The sequence below is a fragment of the Stegostoma tigrinum genome, chromosome 47, assembly GCF_030684315.1.
Source record: "Stegostoma tigrinum isolate sSteTig4 chromosome 47, sSteTig4.hap1, whole genome shotgun sequence".
NCBI lineage: Eukaryota > Metazoa > Chordata > Chondrichthyes > Orectolobiformes > Stegostomatidae > Stegostoma > Stegostoma tigrinum.
Window position 1 is genome coordinate 7369378 of NC_081400.1, and position 26408 is coordinate 7395785.

The 26408-nt window shown below is 46.8% G+C and overlaps 1 protein-coding gene across 1 annotated transcript in view; it reads left to right on the plus strand.

The window, feature by feature from the left end:
- The window catches only part of lrrc71 (leucine rich repeat containing 71), a 79291-nt gene that overhangs the window by 16943 nt on the left and 35940 nt on the right, over positions 1-26408 (plus strand). Inside the window, exons 7-11 of the mRNA XM_059643008.1 lie at positions 1479-1547; positions 2667-2826; positions 8606-8689; positions 9638-9721; positions 26058-26186. Coding sequence (XP_059498991.1) covers positions 1479-1547; positions 2667-2826; positions 8606-8689; positions 9638-9721; positions 26058-26186 — 526 coding nt within the window. The remainder of the gene's footprint in view (positions 1-1478; positions 1548-2666; positions 2827-8605; positions 8690-9637; positions 9722-26057; positions 26187-26408) is intronic.

The following is a 26408-nucleotide window of genomic DNA, read 5'->3' on the forward strand; positions in this document are numbered from 1 at the left end:
GTGCGGGGCAGGTAGAACAATTGACTTTGGGAAAGGGGTATTTCATTGGAGGACGGGTCGCACTGTCTGAAGGGTTCTCACTGGGGTTTCATGTGGGAGGGAAGGGGACTCATGGGTCACACTCGGAGGGAAGAAGTCTCACTGGGGGAGAGTGTCTCACCAGGAGAATGGGGTGTCTCACCAAGGTAGCAGCCTCACGCTGGGTGAGAGGGTCATATGGAGTGGATAGATTGAATCACTAATGTATTTTGCATTTTTAAATTGTGGATTGAAATGAAAAAAGAGCTTTCAAAACTGGGGATTGCAAGGATTGCTGTATGACATGAAAGCAAATTACCTGATCTTCATAGTGAGCACTGTTTACACAGCTGTTAGTTACAGCAGTGTTTGCAGATAAACTGGAACCATGGGGCTGTGTACAAATGGAGCTTTGGCTGGCGACAAGTGGCTGATTGGTTTGTGAGCGAGTGACCAGTTACCAACAGCAAAGGCCTTCTGCCTGCCAACAATTATGTGATTGGTTCTCAGGTGGCTGAGCTGCTTGGGGCTGTGAACAAGATACACAGAAGAATTTCAGATCAACTCCAGCTCAGAAGCTCTGTCTGGTCTCTACAATAAAAGCCTCTTTAAGGCTAAAGAAAGGCAGATTATCTTTACCAATAACGTATCTTTACCATAACTCTGTGTGTGTGTGTGTGTGTATGTGTGTGTGTGTGTGTGAGAGTGTGTGTTTGTGTGTGTGTGTGTATGTGTGTGTGTGTGTTTATGTTTGTGTTTGTGTGTGTTTGTGAGTGTATGTTTGTGTTTGTGTGTGTGTGTGGGTGTGTGTGTGTGGGTGTGTGTGTGCGCACGTGTGTGTGTGTGTGGGTGTGTGTGTGTGCGTGTGGGTGTGTGGGTGTGTGTGTTTGTGAGTGTGTATGTGTGTGTGGGTGTGTGTGTTTGTGTGTGTGTGGGTGTGTGTGCGCACGCGTGTGTGTGTGGGTGGGTGTGTGTGTGTGTGTGGGGGGGGTGTGTGTGGGGGTGTGTGTGTGGGTGTGTTTGTGGGTGTGTGTGTGTGCGTGTGGGTGTGGGTGTGTGAATGTGTGTGTGTGGGTGTGTGTGTGTGTGAATGTGTGTGTGTGAATGTGTGTGTGTGTGTGTGTGTGTGTTTGTGTGTGTGTGTGTGTGTGTTTGTGTGTGCGTGGGTGTGGGTTTGTGTGTGTGTGTGTGTGTGTGTGTGTGGAGGGGAGAGTTTAAAGGGGGGATTAGAGTTTAGCAGACTTTTATCCTTATGGCTTACAGTAGTTTACAATAATTTTTGTTAACTACAGAAGTATGATCCATGCTCACTGCCAGATGGTCTCAGAATGCAGGTAAATTGGGGAACTTTGCATATTTGAATACGTCTTGAAATTCTGTCGTTGCTCTGGGTGGTACCGCACTACATCTCAGAATAATGGCCCAGTGAGGTGTGACCCTAAATGTTCCGGTCTCTGCAGGTCAGTGGTACTGGATGGTAATCCCATCGCTGGGCAACCCTATCATCAGCTCCTGAGTGAAGACAGTCAGTGAGTACTAACATTGCGAGCCATTCCATAATTCCTCCAGGACACGGCACAGGGATTCACTCTGATGCTACTGCCTAAACAATCAGACACAGACATGGATCCACAACACAGCACTGTCCCTCTAACAGTGCCCACTCACTCAGCGCTGAACCTCTGACAGTGCCCACTCCCTCAGCGCTGACCCTCCGGCAGCGCCCGCTCCCTCAGCGCTGACCCTCTGACAGTGCCTGCTCCCTCAGCGCTGACCCTCTGACAGTGCCCGCTCCCTCAGCGCTGAACCTCTGACAGTGCCCACTCCCTCAGCGCTGACCCTCCGGCAGCGCCCGCTCCCTCAGCGCTGACCCTCTGACAGTGCCCGCTCCCTCAGCGCTGACCCTCTGACAGTGCCCACTCCTTCAGTGCTGACCCTCTAACAGTGCCCGCTCCCTCAGCACTGACCCTCTAACAGTGCCCACTCCCTCAGCACTGACCCTCCGACAGTGTCCGCTCCGTCAGTGCTGACCCTCTAACAGTGCTCACTCCCTCAGCACTGACCTTCTGACAGTGCCCGCTCCCTCAGCGCTGTCCCTCTGACAGAGCCCGCTCCCTCAGCACTGACCCTCCCACAGCACCCGCTCCCTTAGCACTGACCCTCCCACAGCGCCCGCTCCCTCAGCACTGACCCTCCGACAGTGCCCGCTCCCTCAGCACTGACCCTCCGACAGTGCCTGCTCCCTCAGACTGACCCCCATTACATATGTTTGCTTTTGAAATTTATTCTTTCAGTGAATTTGCAAATTACTGGGTCGGCCAACATTGCCTAATTGCCCCCTTGAGAAGGTGAGAGTGAGCCGCTAGCTTGCATCGCTGTAGTCCCCCCTCCCTGTGTGGTGTCAGGACACCCGCACTGTGCCATTAGGGAGGGAGCTCCAGGATTTTGACACTGAAGGAACGGCTGATATATTTCCAAGTCGGGCTTGCAAGCAGTGGGGGCTTGGAGGGGAACTTGTGTAGGTGATGTTCCCCTGGGTCTGATGCCCTTGACCTTCCTGGGGGTAGAGGTCATGGGTTTGGAAGGTGGAATCTAAATGAATTGCCCCCATGGTCTTGTGCCTGACATCAAAGTGTATTACTTCATAGGTTCCAAAATCTAACTCTGAGAAACAACAAGATTGATGATGCAGGAGCAAAGTTAATTGGAGAGGCGCTTTCTACAATTAAAAAAATGAACAAGACTGTAATAACATTAAATCTCAGCTTTAATCACATCACAGATGAGGGAGCCGGTTACATTGCAGATGTAAGTAAGAGTTAAAGTGCAACCTTCAAGCAGCAGCTTCTCACCTCATACGCCAATCATCGGTTTTCACTCTCATGTACATTCTTACTTTCTCTCGCGCACACATTCTCACTCTTTGTCTCACACTCATGCACTCTCTCTCACTCACGCACACACTCACACACATATTCTCACCCACACCCTCACTCTCTCACACACACATGCTGTCTCTCAAACATTCTCACTCACAGACACGTGCTGTCACATGCAGACAGGCTCACTCACTCACTCGCTCACACGCTCTCACTCAAATGCCCACGCGCACACGCACTCACTCTCACACACAAGCTTTCTCTCACACAGTTTCTTACTGTCCACATACACACCCTCACACACTGACACTCTCACTCAAATGCACACGCTCTCACACACTCACTCACACGCTGTCACACACAGCCTTTCTCGCTGTCACACACACAGCCTTTTTCGCTCTCACACACTCCCTCACAGGCTCACGCACACAGCCTTTCTCGCTCTCTCACACACAGACTTTCTCGCGCTCACACACAGCCTTTCTCACTCTCTCACACACAGCCTTTCTCGCTCTCACACACAGCCTTTCTCGCGCTCACACACACAGCCTTTTTCGCGCTCACACACAGCCTTTCTCGCCCCCACACACACAGCCTTTCTCACATACAGCCTTTCTCGCTCTCACACACACAGCCTTCCTCGCTCTCACACACACAGCCTTTCTCGCTCTATCACACAGCCTTTCTCGCTCTCACACACACACAGCCTTTCTCTCTCACACACAGCCTTTCTCGTTCTCTCACACACAGCCTTTCTCGTTCTCTCACACACAGCCTTTCTCGTTCACACACACAGCCTTTCTCACTCACACACACTCACTCAACGCTCTCACACACAGCCTTTCTTGCTCTCACAGACACAGCCTTTCTCGCCCTCACACACACAGCCTTTCTCGCGGTCACACACAGCCATTCTTGATCTCACACATAGTCTTTCTCGCTCACACACACAGCCGTTCTCACTCTCACACACAGCCTTTCTTGCGCTCACACACACAGCCTTTCTTGCGCACACACACACAGCCTTTCTTGCGCACACACACAGCCTTTCTCGCTCACACACACAGCCTTTCTCGCTCTCACACACAGCCTTTCTCGCTCTCACACACACAGCCTTTCTTGCTCACACACACAGCCTTTCTCGGCCCCACACACACAGCCATTCTCGCTCTCACACGCACAGCCTTTCTCGCTCTCACGCGCACAGCCTTTCTCGCTCTCACGCGCACAGCCTTTCTCGCTCTCACACGCACAGCCTTTCTCGCTCTCACGCACACAGCCTTTCTTGCTCTCACACACAGCCTTTCTCGGCCCCACACACACAGCCTTTCTCTTTCTCACACACAGCCTTTCTCCCCCTCACACACACAGCCTTTCTCACTCTCACACACACAGCCTTTCTCGCTCTCACACACACAGCCTTTCTTGCTCACACACAGCCTTTCTCGGCCCCACACACACAGCCATTCTCGCTCTCACACGCACAGCCTTTCTCGCTCTCACGCGCACAGCCTTTCTCGCTCTCACGCGCACAGCCTTTCTCGCTCTCACACGCACAGCCTTTCTCGCTCTCACGCACACAGCCTTTCTTGCTCTCACACACAGCCTTTCTCGGCCCCACACACACAGCCTTTCTCGCGCTCACACACAGCCTTTCTCACTCTCACACACACAGCCTTCCTCGCTCTCACACACAGCCTTTCTTACGCACACACAGTCTTTCTCGTGCTCACACACACAGACTTTTTCACGCTCACACACAGCCTTTCTCGCTCTCACACACACAGCCTTTCTCGCTCTCACACACACAGCCTTTTTCACGCTCACACACAGCCTTTCTCGCTCTCACACACACAGCCTTTTTCACGCTCACACACAGCCTTTGTCGCTCTCACACACACAGCCTTTGTCGCTCTCACACACACAGCCTTTCTCGCGCACACACACAGCTTTTCTCGCTCTCACACACAGCCTTTTTCACTCTCATACACAGTCTTTCTCGCTCTCTCACACACAGCCTTTTTCGTTCTCTCACACACAGCCTTTCTCGTTCACACACACAGCCTTTCTCACTCACACACACTCACTCAACGCTCTCACGCACAGCCTTTCTCGCTCTCACACACACAGCCTTTTTCACGCTCACACACAGCCTTTGTCGCTCTCACACACACAGCCTTTGTCGCTCTCACACACACAGCCTTTCTCGCGCACACACACAGCTTTTCTCGCTCTCACACACAGCCTTTTTCACTCTCATACACAGTCTTTCTCGCTCTCTCACACACAGCCTTTCTCGTTCTCTCACACACAGCCTTTCTCGTTCACACACACAGCCTTTCTCACTCACACACACTCACTCAACGCTCTCACGCACAGCCTTTCTTGCTCTCACAGACACAGCCTTTCTCGCCCTCACACACACAGCCTTTCTCGCGGTCACACACAGCCATTCTTGATCTCACACATAGTCTTTCTCGCTCACACACACAGCCGTTCTCACTCTCACACACAGCCTTTCTTGCGCTCACACACACAGCCTTTCTTGCGCACACACACACAGCCTTTCTCGCGCACACACACAGCCTTTCTCGCTCACACACACAGCCTTTCTCGCTCTCACACACAGCCTTTCTCGCTCTCACACACACAGCCTTTCTTGCTCACACACACAGCCTTTCTCGGCCCCACACACACAGCCATTCTCGCTCTCACACGCACAGCCTTTCTCGCTCTCACGCGCACAGCCTTTCTCGCTCTCACGCGCACAGCCTTTCTCGCTCTCACACGCACAGCCTTTCTCGCTCTCACGCACACAGCCTTTCTTGCTCTCACACACAGCCTTTCTCGGCCCCACACACACAGCCTTTCTCTTTCTCACACACAGCCTTTCTCCCTCTCACACACACAGCCTTTCTCACTCTCACACACACAGCCTTTCTCGCTCTCACACACACAGCCTTTCTTGCTCACACACACAGCCTTTCTCGGCCCCACACACACAGCCATTCTCGCTCTCACACGCACAGCCTTTCTCGCTCTCACGCGCACAGCCTTTCTCGCTCTCACGCGCACAGCCTTTCTCGCTCTCACACGCACAGCCTTTCTCGCTCTCACGCACACAGCCTTTCTTGCTCTCACACACAGCCTTTCTCGGCCCCACACACACAGCCTTTCTCGCGCTCACACACAGCCTTTCTCACTCTCACACACACAGCCTTCCTCGCTCTCACACACAGCCTTTCTTACTCACACACAGTCTTTCTCGTGCTCACACACACAGACTTTTTCACGCTCACACACAGCCTTTCTCGCTCTCACACACACAGCCTTTCTCGCTCTCACACACACAGCCTTTTTCACGCTCACACACAGCCTTTCTCGCTCTCACACACACAGCCTTTTTCACGCTCACACACAGCCTTTGTCGCTCTCACACACACAGCCTTTGTCGCTCTCACACACACAGCCTTTCTCGCGCACACACACAGCTTTTCTCGCTCTCACACACAGCCTTTTTCACTCTCATACACAGTCTTTCTCGCTCTCTCACACACAGCCTTTCTCGTTCTCTCACACACAGCCTTTCTCGTTCACACACACAGCCTTTCTCACTCACACACACTCACTCAACGCTCTCACGCACAGCCTTTCTTGCTCTCACAGACACAGCCTTTCTCGCCCTCACACACACAGCCTTTCTCGCGGTCACACACAGCCATTCTTGATCTCACACATAGTCTTTCTCGCTCACACACACAGCCGTTCTCACTCTCACACACAGCCTTTCTTGCGCTCACACACACAGCCTTTCTTGCGCACACACACACAGCCTTTCTTGCGCACACACACAGCCTTTCTCGCTCACACACACAGCCTTTCTCGCTCTCACACACAGCCTTTCTCGCTCTCACACACACAGCCTTTCTCTTTCTCACACACAGCCTTTCTCCCTCTCACACACACAGCCTTTCTCGCTCTCACACACACAGCCTTTCTCGCTCTCACACACACAGCCTTTCTTGCTCACACACACAGCCTTTCTCGGCCCCACACACACAGCCATTCTCGCTCTCACACGCACAGCCTTTCTCGCTCTCACGCGCACAGCCTTTCTCGCTCTCACACGCACAGCCTTTCTCGCTCTCACGCACACAGCCTTTCTTGCTCTCACACACAGCCTTTCTCGGCCCCACACACACAGCTTTTCTCGCGCACACACACAGCCTTTCTCGCGCTCACACACTGCCTTTCTCACTCTCACACACACAGCCTTCCTCGCTCTCGCACACAGCCTTTCTTACTCACACACACAGTCTTTCTCGTGCTCACACACACAGACTTTTTCACGCTCACACACAGCCTTTCTCGCTCTCACACACACAGCCTTTCTCGCTCTCACACACACAGCCTTTCTCGCTCTCACACACACAGCCTTTTTCACGCTCACACACAGCCTTTCTCGCTCTCACACACACAGCCTTTTTCACGCTCACACACAGCCTTTGTCGCTCTCACACACACAGCCTTTGTCGCTCTCACACACACAGCCTTTCTCGCGCACACACACAGCTTTTCTCGCTCTCACACACAGCCTTTTTCACTCTCATACACAGTCTTTCTCGCTCTCTCACACACAGCATTTCTCGCTCTCTCATACACAGCCTTTCTCGCTCTCACACTCACACAGCCTTTCTCGCTGTCACTCACACAACCTTTCTCGCTCTCACACACAGCCTTTCTTGCTCTCACACACACAGCCTTTCTCGCTCACACACACACACACAGCCTTTCTCGCTGTCACTCACACAACCTTTCTCGCTCTCACACACAGCCTTTCTCTCTCTCACACACACAGCCTTTCTCGCTCACACACACACACACAGCCTTTCTCGCTCGCTCACACACAGCCTTTTTTGCTGTCTCACACAACCTTTCTCGCTGTCATACACAGCCTTTTTCACGCTCTCACACACAGCCTTTCTCGCTCTCTCACACACAGCCTTTCTCGCTCTCTCACACACAGCCTTTCTCGCTCTCACACACACAGCCTTTCTCACTCTCACACACAGCCTTTCTCGCTCTCACACACACAGCCTTTCTTGCTCTCACACACAGCCTTTCTCACTTTCTCATGCACAAGCATTCACACACACACACACACACACACACACACACACACACACACACACACACACACACACACACACACAGCAAAATTTACCTGTGTAAACTCCAGACAGCCGTCTGTAACTTCTCAGTTTTAGGAGTTGAGGCATACCAGCATCAGGATCTCTCTGATCATCTTCACTGCTCAATTTGTTGCGCATAAGATAACAAGGTGTAGAGCTGAATGAACACAGCAGAACACAGAAAATTTTTCTGAAGAAGGGTCCAGACCTGAAACATTTGCTTTCCTGCCCCTCTGATACTGCTTGGCCTGCTGTGTTCATCCAGTTCTACACCCTGTTATCTCAGATTCTCCAGCATCTGCAGTTCCTACTATCTCAGTTGACCATTCACTGTTTTTCCTTAATGGCCCCTCTTCAAAGCTTTTCACTTCATCCCCCTCTGTATTGCTCGATCTGCACACTCCTGCTTCCACAAATTTCACTTTGTCTGTCAACTTTGTAAACACTGCTCCCTGTCCCTGAGTCTGGATAGACTACAAATACTGAAAGGAGAGGTTTTCATTCTCTTCCCTGTAGGGACTGCGTTTGAACCGAACTCTACTGTGGCTGTCTCTGGCTTACAACCAAATCGGAGATCAAGGAGCCAGAAAACTTGCAGAGGTGAGTGCATGGGGAGCTTGACTGACACTGGGACAGGTTTGTAACACACCAGGTTCCCTGTAACTCCCTGAGGGCAGTGTGTGAAGGACAAGGGCCAGTCTTTGTTTGGAATGGTTTTATTCATAGACTGAGAGGTTGCACATATAGATCTGTGTGCTGCAACCCAGCATTGCCAGGGATGTGCTCAAGTAAGCATTCCAATCATGCTCTCCATCTCAGTTCACCTCATCACAATTAAAACAGGCAGCGGGATGGAAAATTCCCACCGGGTTAGGGAATGGGAGGGCAGGCTTCCTCTGGTGCAGGGAGTGGGATGGGAGTCTGCCCCAAGAATGGGACCAGCGTGGAAGACTCCCACGAGGCAGGGAACTGGACACAGAGAGGAAGCAGGGAGCGGGATGGGTGATTACCCACGGGACAGGGAGCAGGATGGGAGATTACCCACGGGACAGGGAGCGGGATGGGAGATTACCCACAGGACAGGGAGTGGGATGGAAGATTACCCACGGGACAGGGAGCTGAGAATGGGATGGGAGTCACCCTCTGGACAGGGAACAGGATGGCAGACTGTCCCCCCAGAACCGGAAGCGGGATGGGAGACATCCCCTGGGACTGGGAATAACATGGGAGATTCCCCACAGGACAGGGAGCAGTATGGGAGATTAACATGGGATTTGGAGCAGGATGGGAAATTCCCCTGGGTCAGGGAGCATGGAGCGGGATTGAATACACCCCCGGGACAGGGAGCAGGATGGGAGACACCCCTCCCCCCAGGACAGGGAGCGGGAATGGAACACACCTCCTGGGACTTGGGAGCGGGGTGGGAGATTCCCAGCACGACAGGGAGCAGGGTGTGGGAAGTCAGGGAGCAGGACAGATGCAGGAGGTTTCTGGAATTCTCAGAGTTTCCAATGGAATGATCTTGTGTCTTTGCTATTCATTGTGCAGGTGTTGGCTCCCTTTGCTCTGACCCATGAGGAGATCGTGGAAAGGAGAATCCTTCTGTTCGATTCTCAGGAGCGCCAGAAATCGGTAAAATTTACCTCTTGGTGCACCCCTTGCTCTATGTCGTTCGACACATGATGTGCTCCCAGTCTCCCCCGTGCGTTTTCTTGGGATTCGGGCTTCACTGAAAAGGTGACATTTGCTCACAATCATTACCAACATGTCTTCGTGGCTTGGATGAGGTAAATGTATTGTCACCAATTTGCAGATGACCCATTGATAAGTGGGAAGACAGGTGGCACCCAGCCTGCAGAGCTGTACAGACAGGATATGTGAGTGGGCAGATACTCGGCAGATTGAATATAATGTGGGAAAATGTGGGCTGGTACATTTTTGCTGAAGGAATAGAGAAGCTGCGTATTATTTTAATGGAGAAAGACGGCAGAAGGCTGTGGGATTTGGGCATCGTTGCCTGGAAATCATAAAAAATTAACATGTGGGAATAGGAAGGATGAATGGAATTTGGTCTTTATAGCAAAGGGAATGGAGTATAAAAGTCAGGAGGTTTTGCTAAAACTATACAAGGCTCTAGTCAGACCACTATGCACTGTTTTGGGCCCCTTATCTGCGGAAAGATAGACTGGGATTGGAGGCAGTCGAGAGAAGGTTCACTCAGCTGATCTCAGGAATGGAGGGACTATTTTATGAGGAGAGGTTGAGCAGATGGGTCTGTACTTGTTGGGGTTTAGCAGAATGAGACGTGACCTTATTGAAGCATTCTTAGGAGAGATGTGGAGAGGTTATCCCCCCTTGTGTGGGAGAGTCTAGGACTAGAGAGGCATCATCTCAGAATAAGGGGCTGCCATTGAAACACAGATGAGGAGAAATTTCTTCTCTCTGAGGGAAGTGAATCTGCACTTCTTTACTGCAGAAGGCTGGCAAGGCCGGGTCTTGAACTGTACTCGAGGCTGAGACAGAGATTTCTAACCAGGAAGGGAATCAGGACTCAAGGGGAAAAGGCAGGAAAGTGGGAGTAGAGTATTATCAGATCAGCCACAATCTTATTGAACGGCAGAACAGGTTCAATGGGCTGAATGGCCTACTTCTGCTCTAATGTCATAGCGTCTACTACAACAAAGTAGTGAAGGTACACATCAGTACCAATGACAGAGGTAGAAAAAGGACTGAGAATGTGAAAAGTGAGTACAGGGAGTTAGGTTGGAAGCTGAAGTCCAGGACAAACAGGGTAGTTATTTCTGGATTACTACCAGTGCCACGTGATAATGAGGTAAGAAATAGGGAGAGAGTGCAGCTAAACACGTGGCTACAGGGCTGGTGTAAGAGGGAGGGCTTCCATTATGTGGGTAATGGAGCACATTCTGGGGAAGGTGTGACCTGTACAGTGAGGACGGGTTGCACCTGAACCGGAAGGACACAAATATCCTGAGAGGGAGGTTTGCTCGAGCTGTACGGGACGGTTTAAACTAGATTGGCAGGGGGTGGGGAACCGGATTTGTAATTCAGAGGATGAGGTATTCAGCATTCCAACAGACACAACAGGGAGTGAGGTTGTTATGAAGAAATGTGGTCAAAGGAGCGTAATTGTGGACACAGAGATAGTTTGAGGTGTGTACACTTCAATGCTAGAAGTATCAGAAATAAGGCGGATGAGTTCGAGTATGGGTCGGTACTTGGAACTATGATGTTGTCGCCATTACAAACACTTGGGTAACTCAGGGAGAGGAGTGGTTGTTGGAAGTTCCAGGATTTAGATGCTTTAAAAGAAATAGGGAGGGTGGAAAACGAGGCGGGGGAGTGGTATTGCTAGTCAAGGCTGGTATAGCAGCTACTGAAAGGCAGTTCGAGAATGATATATCTACAGAGTCAGTTTGGGTTGAGGTCCAGAACAAGAAAGGAGCAGTCACTTTGTTGGGGTTTTTTTACAGACCCCCTCATAGTTGCAGAGAAGTGAGGATCGGATTGGGGGGCAGATACTGGAAATGTGCAGAAGTCACAGGGTTGTAGTCATGGGTGACTTCAACTTTCCAAATATTGAGTGGAAACTTTTTAGTTGTAATAGTTAAGATGGAGTGGATTTTGTCCAGTGCATTCAGGAAGGATTCCTGACACTGTACGTAGATAGACCAACTCGAGGAGAGGCCACTTTGTTTTTGGTGCTTGGCAATGAACCGCGCCAAGTGTTAGACCTGAGATAATTGGAACTGCAAATGCTGGAGAATCGAGGGAACAAAAGTATGGAGCTGGATGAACACACCAGGCCAAGCAGCTTCTTAGGAGCAAAATAGCTGACGTTTTGGGCCCAGACCCTTCATCAGAAAAGGGGGATGGGGAGAGGGTTCTGAAATAAATAGGGAGAGAGGGGGAGGCAGATCAAAGATGGATAGAGGAGAAGATAGGTGGAGAGGAGACAGACTAGTTAGAGGGGTGGGGATGGAGCCTGTGGAGGTGAGTGTAGGTAGGGAAGTAGGGAGGGGATAGGTCAGTCTGGGGAGGATGGACAGGTCAAGGGGGCGGGATGAGGTTAGAAGGTAGGAAATGGAGGTGCGGCTTGAGGTGGGAGGAGGGGATAGGGGAGAGGAAGGACAGGTTAGGGAGGCGGGGATGAGCTGGGCTGGTTTTGGGATGCAGTGGGGGTAGGGGAGATTTTGAAGCTTGTGAAATCCGCATTGATATCATTGGGCTGCAGGGTTCCCAAGCAGAATATGAGTTGCTGTTCCTGCAACCTTCGGATGGCATCATAGTGGCACTGCAGGAGGCCCAGGATGGACTTGTCGTCTAAGGAATGGGAGGGGGAGTTGAAATGGTTCGCGACTGGGAGGTTTTTCAAACTGAGCTTAGGTGTTCTGCAAAGTGGTCCCTCCGCTTGGTTTCCCCAATGTAGAGGAAGCCGCAGCGGGTACAGCAGATGCAGTATACCACATTGGCAGATGTGCAGGTGAACATCTGCTTGGTGTGGAAAGTGTAGGCGACGCATCATCCTCCGGCACTTCCGCCATCTACAATCTGACCCCACCATTAAAAACAGCTCTACACTTTGTTATCGCAAGTGTTGGTAGGAGAGCATTTTGGCAGTAGCGATAATAACTCTGTTACTTTTGCAATCGTCATGGGAAAGAATAGGCACATAGAGCAGGGTAAGGTTTATAATTCGGGGAAGGGTAATTACAATTCTGTTAGACAAGAAGTAGGTAACATAAAATGGGAACAAATGCTGTCAGGGAAGAGCACTATTGAAATGTTTAGATTGTTTAAGGAATGCATACTGCGTGTGTTCGATATGTTTGTCCCGAGCAGGCAGAGAAGATGTGGTCAAGTGAGGGAGGCTTGGTTCTCAAGAGAGGTCGAACGAATGGTTAAGAGGAAGAAGGATGCTTATGTAAGGTTTAGGAAACAAGGAACGGAAAAGGCTCTAGAGGGATACAAGATATCCAGGAAGGAGCTGAAGAAACAGCTTAGGAGAGCTAGAAGGGTGCATGAGAACACCTTGGCAGATAGGTTCAAGGAAAACTCCAAGGCTTTTTACACGTACGTGAGGAATAAGAGAATGACCAGAGAAAGGGTAGGGCCAATCAAGGAATGTAAAGGGAATTTGTGCGCGGAGCCTAAAGAGATAGGAGAGGTCCTTAATGAGTACTTTTCTTTGGTATTCACAACTGAGAGGGATCTCGTTATGGAGGAGGACAGTGTGAAACAGGCTGATAGGCTAGAGGAGGTCAACGTTAGTAAGAAAGATATGCTAGGAATTTTGAGGAACTTGAAGATAGATAAGTCCCCCAGGCCTGATGGGATTTATCCAAGGATTCTATGGGAAGTGAGGGACAAGATCACAGGGCCTTTGGCGATGATCTTTTCGTCCTCACTATCCACAGGTATAGTGCCAGAAGATTGGAGAGAGGCAAACATCATTCCCTTGTTCAAAAAAGGGAATAGGGATAACCCTAGAAATTACAGGCCAGTCAGTCTTACATCAGCAGTGGGCAAATTATTGGAAAGGACTCTGAGAGACAGGATTTATGATCACTTGGATAGGCACTATTTGATTCATGATAGTCAGCATGGATTTGTGAGGGGTAGTTCATGCCTCACAAACCTGATTGATTTCTTTGAAGAAGTGACCAAACACGTGGATGAAGATAGAGCAGTGAGTGAGGTATACTTGGATTTAAGTAAGGTGTTTGATAAGGTTCCCCATGGTAGGTTCATGCAGAAGGTAAGGAGGCATGGCATAGGGTGAAATGTGGCAGATTGGATTCAGAATTGGCTGACCCTTAGAAGACAAAGGGTGGTAGTGGACGGAAAATATTTAACGTGGTGCTCAGTTATGAGTGGTGTACCACAAGGATCTGTTCTGGGTCCTCTTCTATTTGTGATTACTGTAAATGATTTGGATGAAGGAGTGGAAGGGTGGATTAATAAGTTGGCGGATGTATGAAGGTTGGTCACATTGTGGATAATGCGGAGGGCTGTTCTAGGTGACAAAGGGACTTTGATAGGATGCAGAGCTGGGCTGAGAAGGGGCAGATGGAGTTTAACCCTGAAAAGTGTGAGGTGATTCATTTTGGAAGAACAAACTTGAAAGCAGAATACAGGGTTAATGGAAAGATTCTTGGCAGTGTGGAGGAGCAGAGGGATTTTGGAGTTCATGTCCACAGTTCCCTGAAAGCTGCCACCCAGGTGGATAGAGTTGTTAAGAAGGCGTATGGTGTGTTAGCTTTCATTAATAGAGGCATCGAGTTTAAGAGCCGTGAAGTTAAGCTCCAGTTAGACAAAACCTTGGTTCGGCCACATCTGGAGTATTGTGTCCAGTCCTGGTCACCTCATTACAGGAAAGATGTGGAAGCATTGGAAAAGGTGCAGAGGAGATTTACCAGGATGTTGCCTGGAATGGGGGGGGAGGTCTTACAAGGAGAGGATGAGAGAGCTCTGTCTTTACTCTTCAGAATGATGAAGGATGCAAGGTGACTTGATAGAGGTGTACAAAATGATCAGTGGTACAGATAGAGTGGACAGCCAGAGACTTTTTCCGAGGTTGGAGGTAGCTATTACGAGGGATGTAGTTGTAAAGTGAGTGGAGGTAGATATAGGGGGGATGCGAGAGGTAGGTTCTTTACTCAGAGAGAGGTCGGGGCATGGAATGCATTGCTGGAGAGGGTAGTGGTGTTGGCCTCATTAGAGCATTTAAGCAGCTATTGGACAGACATATGGATGATAGCATAAGGTAGGGGTGGAAATTAGATAGACCTTAGGTTTCGGGTAAAAGTTCGGCGTAACATCGTGGGCCTGAGGGCCTGTACTGTGCTGTATTGTTCTATGTTCTAACAAAAACAAAAGAAATGTGTATCATGGTGAATATATATTATACAGCATAGCAGACAGTGTGTAAATTATGGAGAGTAGCAGCCCCTATGCATATTGCAGAAAATAGCAGCCCCTGTGTATATTGTAGAGAATGGCAGCCCTCGTATGTATATAGTGAGTAGCAGTCCCTGTGTGTGTATCGGAGAGAAGACCAGTCCCCATGTGCCTATTATAGAGAATAGCAGACCCTGTATCTACGATAGAGAATAGCAGACCCTGTGACTGTAAGAGAGAATAGCTGTCCTGTGTGTGTTTTTCAGAGATTAGCAGTTCCTGTGTATGTTATAGCGAATAGCAACCCTGTGTATATGATAGAAAATGGCAGCCCCTGTGTATATTATCAACAGTAGCAGTCCCTGTTTATAGTATAGGAAATGTCAGTCCTTACAAATATTACAGAGACTGCAGTCCCTGTGTATATTATACAGAATAGCGATATCTGTTTATATTATGGAGAATAGAACTCCCTTATATACTATAGAGAATAGCAGTCCCTCTGTATAGTATACGGAATGTTAGCCCCTGTGTACGTTATAGAGGATAACAATACCCCTCCGTCATCAGATGGGGTATTGAGTACAGGAGTTGACAGGTCATGCTACAGTTGTATAAGACTTTGGTTCGGCCACATTCAGAGTACTGCGTACAGTTCTGGTCGCCACATTACCAAAAGGATGTGGACGCTTTGGAGAGGGTGTAGAGGAGGTTCACCAGGATGTTGCCTGGTATGGAGGGCACTAGCTATGAAGAGAGGTTGAGTGGATTAGGATTATTTACATTAGAAAGACTGAGATTGAGGGGTGGCCTGATTGAGGTCTACAAAATCATGAGGGGTATAGACAGGGTGGATAGCAGGAAGCTATTTCCCAGAGTGGGGGACCCAATTACTAGGGGTCATGAGTTCAAAGTGAGAGGAGGAAAGTTTAAGGGAGATATACATGGAAAGTTCTTTACGCAGAGGGTGGTGGGTGCCTGGAACGCGTTGCCAGCGGAGGTGGTAGATACAGACACGATAATGTCTTTTAAGATGTATCTGGACAGGTACATGAATAGGCAGAGAGCAAAGGGATACAGACCCTTAGAAAATAGATGACAGATTTAGACGGAGGATCTCGATCGCCACAGGCTTGGAGGGCCGAAGGGCCTGTTCCTGTGCTGTAATTTTCTTTGTTCTTGGTTCAATCCCTGCATATCTTTTCGGGAATGGCAGTCCCTGTGTACATTATTGAGAATGGCAGTCCTTGTGTATATGATTGAGAATGGCAGTCCCTGTGTACATTATTGAGATGGCAGTCCCTGCGTATGTTATTGAAATGGCAGTCCCTGTGTACATTATTGAGAATGGCAATCCCCGTGTATATGATGGAGAATGGCAGTCCCTGTGTATATGATCGAGAATGGCAGTCCCCACGTATATAATCGAGAATGGCAGTCCCCATGTATATGATCCAGAATGGCAGTCTCTGTGTATATGGTCATAAATGGCAGTCCCTGGCTATATGATCGAGAATGGCAGTCCCTGCGTATGTTATTGACATGGCAGTCCCTGTGTATATGATCGAGAATGGCAGCTCCTGTGTATATTATTGAGAATGGCAGTCCCTGTGTATATGATCCAGAATGGCAGTCTCTGTGTATATGATCGAGAATGGCAGTCTCTGTGTATATGATCGAGAATGGCAGTCTCTGTGTATATTATTGAGAATGGCAGTCCCTTTGTACATTATTGAGAATGGCAGTCCGTGTGTATATGATTGAGAATGGCAGTCCCTTTGTATATCATTGAGAATGGCAGTCCCTGTGTATATGATCGAAAATGGCAGTCCCTGTGTAGATTGTTGAGAATGGCAGTCCCTGTGTAGATTATTGAGAATGGTATTAACTGTGTACATTATTGAGAATGGCAGTCCCTGTGCATATTATTAAGAATGGCAGTCCCCGTGTATATTAGTGAGAATGGCAGTCCCTGTGTAGATTATTGAGAATGGCAGTCCCTGTGCATATTATTGAGAATGGCAGTCCCTGTGTATATGATCGAGAATGGCAGTCCCTGTGTATATGATCGAAAATGGCAGTCCCTGTGTAGATTGTTGAGAATGTCAATCACTGTGTATATTATTGAGAATGGCAGTCCCTGTGTAGATTGTTGAGAATGTCAATCACTGTGTATATTATTGAGAATGGCAGTCCCCGTGTATATTATTGAGAATGGCAGTCCCTGTGTAGATTATTGAGAATGGCATTCACTGTGTGTATTATAGACAATAGCAGTCCCTATGTATAACGATCGAGAATGGCAGTCCCTGTGTATATGATCGAGAATGGCAGTCCCTGTGTTGATTATTGAGAATGGCAGTCCCTGTGTATATGATCGAGAATGGCAGTCCCTGTGCAGATTATTGAGAATGGCAGTCCCTGTGTGTATTATAGACAATAGCAGTCCCTGTTCGTATTAAGGACAATAGCAGTCCCTGTGTGTATTATAGAGAATAGCAGTCCCTGTGTAGATTATTGAGAATGGCAGTCCCTGTGTGTATTATAGACAATAGCAGTCCCTATGTATAACGATCGAGAATGGCAGTCCCTGTGTATATGATCGAGAATGGCAGTCCCTGTGTCGATTATTGAGAATGGCAGTCCCTGTGTCGATTATTGAGAATGGCAGTCCCTGTGCAGATTATTGACCATGGCAGTCCCTGTGTGTAATATAGACAATAGCAGTCCCTGTTCGTATTAAGGACAATAGCAGTCCCTGTGTGTATTATAGAGAATAGCAATCCCTGTGTGTATTATAGACAATAGCAGTCCCTGTGTAGATTATTGAGAATGGCAGTCCCTGTGTGTATTATAGACAATAGCAGTCACTGTGTGTATTATAGAGAAGAGCAGTCTGTGTGTGTTGTAGAGAATGGTAGTCCCTGTGTGTATTATAGACAATAGCAGTCACTGTGTGTATTATAGAGAATGGCAGACCCTGTGTGTATTATAGAGAATGGCAGTCCCTGTGTGTATTATAGAGAATAGCAGTCCCATTGTGTATTATGGAGAATGGCAGTCCCTGTGTGCATTATAGAGAATGGCAGTCCCTGTCCGTATCACAGACAATAGCATTCCCTGTGTGTATTATAGACAATAGCAGCCACTGTGTGTATTATAGAGAATGGCAGTCCCTGTGAGCATTATAGAGAATGGCAGTCTCTGTCCGTATTACACACAATAGCAGTCCCTTTGTGTATTATAGATAATAGCAGTCACTGTGTGTATTGTAGAGAATAGCAGTCCCTGTGTGTATTTTAGAGAATAGCAGTCCCTGTGTGTATTATAGAGAATAGCACTCCCTGTGTGTATTATAGAGAATGGCAGTCCCTGTGTGTATTATAGAGAATGGCAGTCCCTGTGTGTATTAGAGAGAATGACAGTCCATGTCCATATTATAGATAATAGCAGTCCCTGTGTGTATTATGGAGAATGGCAGTCCCTGTGTGTATTATTGAGAATGGCAGTCCCTGTGTGTAGTCTAAAGAATGGCAGTCCCTGTGTGTATTATAGAGAATGGCAGTCCCTGTGTGTATTATAGAGAATGGCAGTCCAAGTGTGTATTATAGAGAATGGCAGTCCCTGTGTGTATTATAGAGAATGGCAGTCCAAGTGTGTATTATAGAGAATGGCAGTCCCTGTGTGTATTATAGAGAATGGCAGTCCAAGTGTGTATTATAGAGAATGGCAGTCCCTGTGTGTATTATAGAGAATGGCAGTCCCTGTGTGTATTATGGAGAATGGCAGTCCATGTGTGTATTATAGAGAATGGCAGTCCAAGTGTGTATTATAGAGAATGGCAGTCCCTGTGTGTATTATAGAGAATGGCAGTCCCTGTGTGTATTATGGAGAATGGCAGTCCATGTGTGTATTATAGAGAATGGCAGTCCCTGTGTGTATTATAGAGAATGGCAGTCCAAGTGTGTATTATAGAGAATGGCAGTCCCTGTGTGTATTATAGAGAATGGCAGTCCAAGTGTGTATTATAGAGAATGGCAGTCCCTGTGTGTATTATAGAGAATGGCAGTCCAAGTGTGTATTATAGAGAATGGCAGTCCCTGTGTGTATTATGGAGAATGGCAGTCCCTGTGTGTATTAGGGAGAATGGCAGTCCATGTGTGTATTATAGAGAATGGCAGTCCCTGTGTGTATTATAGAGAATGGCAGTCCCAGCGTATATTATAGAGAATAGCAGTCCCTGTGTGTATTATAGAGAATGGCAGTCACTGTGTGTATTATAGAAAATGGCAGTCCCTGTGTGTATTATAGAGAATGGCACTCCCTGTGTGTATTATAGAGAATAGCAGTCCCTGTGTGTATTATGGAGAATGGCAGTCCCTGTGTGTATTATTGAGAATGGCAGTCCCTGTGTGTATTATAGAGAATGGCAGTCCCTGCGTGTATTATGGAGAATGGCAGTCCCTGTGTGTATTATAGAGAATGGCAGTCCCTGTGTGTATTATGGAGAATGGCAGTTCCTGTGTGTATTATGGAGAATGGCAGTCCCTGTGTGTATTATGGAGAATGGCAGTCCCTGTGTGTATTATTGAGAATGGCAGTCCCTGTGTGTATTATAGAGAATGGCAGTCCCTGTGTGTATTATGGAGAATGGCAGTCCCTGTATGTATTATAGAGAATGGCAGTCCCTGTGTGTATTATGGAGAATGGCAGTCCCTGTGTGTATTATTGAGAATAGCAGTCCCTGTGTGTATTATAGAGAATGGCAGTCCCTGTGTGTATTATGGAGAATGGCAGTCCCTGTGTATATTATTGAGAATGGCAGTCCCTGTGTGTATTATAGAGAATAGCAGTCCCTGTGTGTATTATAGAGAATGGCAGTCCCTGTGTGTATTATAGAGAATGGCAGTCCCTGTGTGTATTATGGAGAATGGCAGTCCCTGTGTATATTATTGAGAATAGCAGTCCCTGTGTGTATTATAGAGAATAGCAGTCCCTGTGTGTGCTGTACTGTTCTTTGTTCTTTGTTTTTATTGCTATCCCTGTGTATGTCATAGACAGCAGCAGTCCCTCTGTGTAAATTACAGAGAATATCAGTCTTTGTCTGTATTATTGAGAATAATGGAACCTGTGTGTATTCCAAGTCATAAAATTCTCTGTCTATATGACAGAAAATAGCAGTTCCTGTTTATGATATAGGGAATAGCAAACCCCTCTGTTATATATGGAGAATAGCAGATCCTGTGTGCCTTTAGACAGTAGCAGTCCATGTGTACTTTATAGAGAATAGCAGTCCCTATGTTTCTAACAGACAATAGCGCAACCCTGTGTAGATGATAGAGAACAGTAGCACTGTATATATGATCGAGAATAGCAGTCCCTGTGTGTATTTTATAGTGAATATCAGCAGTGAATAACAGCAGTTCCACTGTGTGGGGCATAGAATATGAGTCTCTGTGTACATTATAGGGAATAGAACATAGAACATAGAACATAGAACAGTACAGCACAGAACAGGCCCTTCAGCCCACAATGTTGTGCCGACCATTGATCCTCATGGATGCACCCTCAAATTTCTGTGACCATATGCATGTCCAGCAGTCTCTTAAATGACCCCAATGACCTTGCTTCCACAACTGCTGCTGGCAACGCATTCCATGCTCTCACAACTCTCTGCGTAAAGAACCTGCCTCTGACATCCCCTCTATACTTTCCACCAACCAGCTTAAAACTATGACCCCTCGTGCTAGCCATTTCTGCCCTGGGAAATAGTCTCTGGCTATCGACTCTATCTATGCCTCTCATTATCTTGTATACCTCAATTAGGTCCCCTCTCCTCCTCCTTTTCTCCAATGAAAAGAGACCGAGCTCAGTCAACCTCTCTTCATAAGATAAGCCCTCCAGTCCAGGCAGCATCCTGGTAAACCTCCTCTGAACCCTCTCCAAAGCATCCACATCTTTCCTATAATAGGGCGCCCAGAACTGGATGCAGTATTCCAAGTGCGGTCTAACCAAAGTTTTATAGAGCTGCAACAAGATCTCACGACTCTTAAACTCAATCCCCCTGTTAATGAAAGCCAAAACACCATATGCTTTCTTAACAACCCTGTCCACTTGGGTGGCCATTTTAAGGGATCTATGTATCTGCACACCAAGATCCCTCTGTTCCTCCACGCTGCCAAGAATCCTATCCTTAATCCTGTACTCAGCTTTCAAATTCGACCTTCCAAAATGCATCACCTCGCATTTATCCAGGTTGAACTCCATCTGCCACCTCTCAGCCCATCTCTGCATCCTGTCAATGTCCCGCTGCAGCCTACAACAGCCCTCTACACTGTCAACGACACCTCCGACCTTTGTGTCGTCTGCAAACTTGCTGACCCATCCTTCAATTCCCTCGTCCAAGTCATTAATAAAAATTACAAACAGTAGAGGCCCAAGGACAGAGCCCTGTGGAACCCCACTCACCACTGACTTCCAGGCAGAATATTTTCCTTCTACTACCACTCGCTGTCTTCTGTTGGCCAGCCAATTCTGTATCCAAGCAGCTAAGTACCCCTGTATCCCATTCCTCCTGACCTTCTGAATGAGCCTTCCATGGGGAACCTTATCAAATGCCTTACTGAAGTCCATTATATTGTCTATAATATTGGAATATTGGGCCTCACCTCCATCCCTGTGTTTCTTACAGAGAACAGCCATCCCTGTGTGTCTTATAGGCAACTGCAGTCCATATGGCTATTATAGACAATACCAGTCCCTATGTATTTTATGGGGAATAGCAGCCCATGTGTGTATGTGGAGAATAGTGACCTCTGTGTCTATAATCAAGAATAGCTGTCCCTGTGTGTATTACTGAGAACAGTGTTCCCTGTGTTTGCTGGATTGTTCTAATTGCAGTCTCTGTGTATGTTATAGAGAATAGCAGTTGCTGTGGTAATTGAGCAGAATAGCTGTCCGTATGTGTATTATATAGAATAACTGTCCTGTGAATATTATGTAGAATAGCAGTCCCTGTGTGTATTATAGACAATAGCGGTCCCTGTGTGTATTTTTGAGAATAGCAGTCCCTGTGTGTATTATAGAGATTAGCAGTCCATGAGTGTATTATAGAGATTAGCAGTCCCTGAGTATTATAGACAATAGCAGCCCCTGTGTGTATTATAGACAATAGCAGTCCATGAGTGTATTATAGAGATTAGCAGTCCCTGTGCGTATTTTTGAGAATAGCAGTCCCTGTGTGTATTATAGAGATTAGCAGTCCATGAGTGTATTATAGAGATTGGCAGTCCCTTATTGTATTATAGACAATAGCGGTCCCTGTGTGTATTTTTGAGAATAGCAGTCCCTGTGTGTATTATAGACAATAGCAGTCCATGAGTGTGTTATAGAGATTAGCAGTCCCTGATTGTATTATAGACAATAGCGGTTCATGAGTGTATTATAGACAATCGAAGTCCCTGTGTGTATTATAGTCAATAGCAGCCCATGTGTATATTGTAGAGATTAGCAGTCCCTGAGTGTATTATAGACAATAGCGGTCCCTGAGTGTATTATAGACAATAGCGGTCCCTGTGCGTATTTTTGAGAATAGCAGTCCATGTGTGTATTATAGAGATTACCAGTCCATGAGTGTATTGTGGAGATTAGCACTCCATGAGTGTATTATAGAGATTAGCACTCCCTGTGTGTCTTATAGAGATTAGCGGTCTCTGTGTGTATTATAGAGATTAGCAGTCCATGTGTGTATTATAGACAATAGCAGCCCATGAGTGTATTATAGACAATCGAAGTCCCTGTGTGTATTATAGACAATCGAAGTCCCTGTGTGTATTATAGACAATAGCAATCCCTGTGTGTATTTTTGAGAATAGCAGTCCCTGTGTGTATTATAGAGATTAGCAGTCCCTGAGTGTATTATAGACAATAGCAGTCCATGAGTGTATTATAGACAATAGCAGTCCTTGTGTATATTATAGAGATTAGCAGTCCCTGAGTGTATTATAGACAATAGCAGTCCCTGAGTTTATTATAGAGATTAGCAGTCCCTGAGTGTATTATAGACAATAGCAGTCCATGAGTTTATTATAGAGATTAGCAGTCCCTGAGTGTATTATAGACAATAGCAGTCCCTGCGTGTATTATAGACAATAGCAGTCCCTGAGTGTATTATAGACAATAGCAGTCCTTGTGTGTATTTTTGAGAATAGCAGTCCATGTGTGTATTATAGACAATAGCAGTCCATGAGTGTATTATAGAGATTAGCAGTCCCTGAGTGTATCATAGACAATAGCAGTCCTTGTGTATATTATAGAGATTAACAGTCCCTGAGTGTATTATAGACAATCGCAGTCCATGAGTTTATTATAGAGATTAGCAGTCCCTGAGTGTATTATAGATAATAGCAGTCCCTGTGTGTATTATAGACAATAGCAGTCCCTGAGTGTATTATAGACAATAGCAGTCCCTGAGTGTATTATAGACAATAGCAGTCCCTGTGTGTATTTTTGAGAATAGCAGTCCATGTGTGTATTATAGAGAATAGCGGTCCCTGTGTGTATTATAGAGAATAGCAGTCCATGAGTGTATTATGGAGATTAGCACTCCCTGAGTGTATTATAGACAATAGCAGAGATGAGTGTGTTATAGAGATTAGCAGTCCCTGTGTATATTATGGTCAATGGCAGTCCCATGTGTATGATAGAGAATAACAGTCAGTGTCTGTGTTGGAGACAATACCACACAGGCACCGATATTCTATATAATATACACAGAGGCTGCTATTCTCTACACAAAACATGGGGACAGCTGTTCTCTGTAACATACACAGGTACTGCTACTGTTCATAACATACACATAGGGGCTGCTAATCTCTATAATGCCCCTGTGTGTGTTATATAGAATACCAGTTGCTGTATCGTACTGAATAACAGTCATGTGTGTTATTATAGAGGATAGCAGTCCCTGTGGTATATGGTAGAGAATAGCAGCCCCTCTGCATATGATAGAGAATGACAGCCCCTGTCTATATTATAGACATAACAGGACCTGTGCATGTTACAGAGTGTAGCAGCCCCTATGTTTCATATAAACAATAGCAGGCCCGATCCATTTTATAGAGAATAGCAGTCTCTGTGCGCATTATAGAGAATTTCAGCCCCTGTGTATCTTGTAGAGAATTGCTGTCACTGTGTGTTATTGAGAATAGCAGTTCCTGTGTGTATTTTAGGAATAGCAATCCCTGTGTGTATTATAGAGAATAGCAGTCTCTGTGCACATTATAGAGAATTTCAGTCCCTGTGTATCTTATAGAGAATTGCTGTCACTGTGTATTGTTGAGAATAGCAGTTCCTGTGTGTATTATAGGAATAGCAGTCCCTGTGTGTATTATAGAGAATAGCAGCCCGTGTGTATTATAGGAATAGCATTCCCTGTGTGTATTATAGAGAATAGCAGACCCTGTGTGTCTTATAGGAATAGCATTTCCTGTGTGTATTATAGAGAATAGCAGACCCTGTGTGTATTGTAGAGAATAGCAGTCCCTGGATGTATTACAGGAATAACATTCCCTGTGTGTATTATAGAGAATAGCAGACCCTGTGTGTATTATAGGAATAGCATTTCCTGTGTGTATTATAGAGAATAGCAGTCCCTGAGTGTATTATAGGAATAGCATTCCCTGTGTGTATTATAGAGATTAGCAGACCCTGTGTGTATTATAGGAATAGCATTTCCTGTGTGTATTATAGAGAATAGCAGACCCTGTGTGTATTATAGAGAATAGCAGTACCTGTGCGTTTTATCATAGAATCATTGAATCCCTGCAGTGTGGAAACAGGCTCTTCGCCCAACCAGTCTGCACCGCCCCTCAGAGCATCCCACACAGACCCATCCACTCACAACCCACCCAACCCACACATCCCCGAACACTATGGGCAATTTTAACATAAACAATCCACCTATTCTGCACATCTCTGGACTGTGGGAAGAAACCAGAGCACCACAGGCACGGGGAGAACGTGCAAACTCCACACAGACAGTTGCCTGAGGGTGGAATCCAACCATGGCCCCTGGTGCTGTGAGGCAGCAGTGCAAACAACTGAGCCACTATGCCACCCATTGCTGTCCATTGTAGACAATATCAGTCCCTGTGCATATTGTATACAATAGCAGTCCCTATGCATATTATAAGGAATAGCAGTCCCTGTGTACATTGTATACAATAGCACTCCCTGTGAATATCGTATACAATATCAGTCCCTGTGCATATTATAAGGAATAGTAGTCCCTGTGTACATTGTATACAATAGCACTCCCTGTGAATATCGTATACAATATCAGTCCCTGTGCATATTGTATACAATAGCAGTCCGTATGCATATTATAAGGAATAGCAGTCCCTGTGTACATTGTATACAATAGCACTCCCTGTGTATATCGTATACAATAGCAGTCCCTGTGTATATTGTATACAATAGCAGTCCCTATGCATATTATAAGGAATAGCAGTCCCTGTGTACATTGTATACAATAGCACTCCCTGTGTATATCATATACAATAGCAGTCCCTGTGTCTATTATAGGGAATAGTTGTCCCTATGTATATTATGGAGAATAGCAGTCCGTATGTGTATTACAGAGAATAGTATTCCCTGTGTATGCTGTTGAGATTCATAGTCACTGTGTGTATACTATATATAAAAACAGTCCCTGTCAATATTATTCGGAATAGAGGCTCCTGTGTGTATTATAGGCTATAGCAGTCCCTGTGTATAATGTAGAGAATAGCAGTCCCTGCATATATTATCGAGAATAGCAGTCCCTGCGTGTATTATAGAGAATAGCAGTTCCTGTGTGTGTACGATGGAGAATAGTTCTCCCTGTGTATATTATGGAGAATAGGCATACCTGTGTGTATTTTTTACCATTCTGTAAAACAGAACAGGAGCTCCCCAGTTCCCTGTCTATACTGTAGAGTAGGTCTGACCTCCACCCTGTGCCTATGTTCTGTAACACTTGTTCTATTTCTCCCTCTCTCTCTCTGTTTAGTCCCCTTTGTATCGCCGGCCTGACTCGAAGAGTGACCGCAGTACTAGCCAGTTTGGCAGCAACACCAACATCGACAAGCTGGACAGGATGGGGAAAGGTGGGAAGAATACTTCCAAGAAAAAGGATAAGGTATGGAGCTGACTGCTGTTACTTTTCCTGGCTACGTGTGGGAGGGCACTACCTCTTATTATGTTGCTAAGATTTGTTACACTCTTACATTGCCCCGTGTGATATTCCCATTAGAATTTGGTACATGTCTTTGCAACCCTCGCTGGTTCTTCAGTTACATTTCCACTGTCAAGTTCCACAGCTAAAGTCTCAACATCTCCATGTCATCAAGTTGCACTTAGT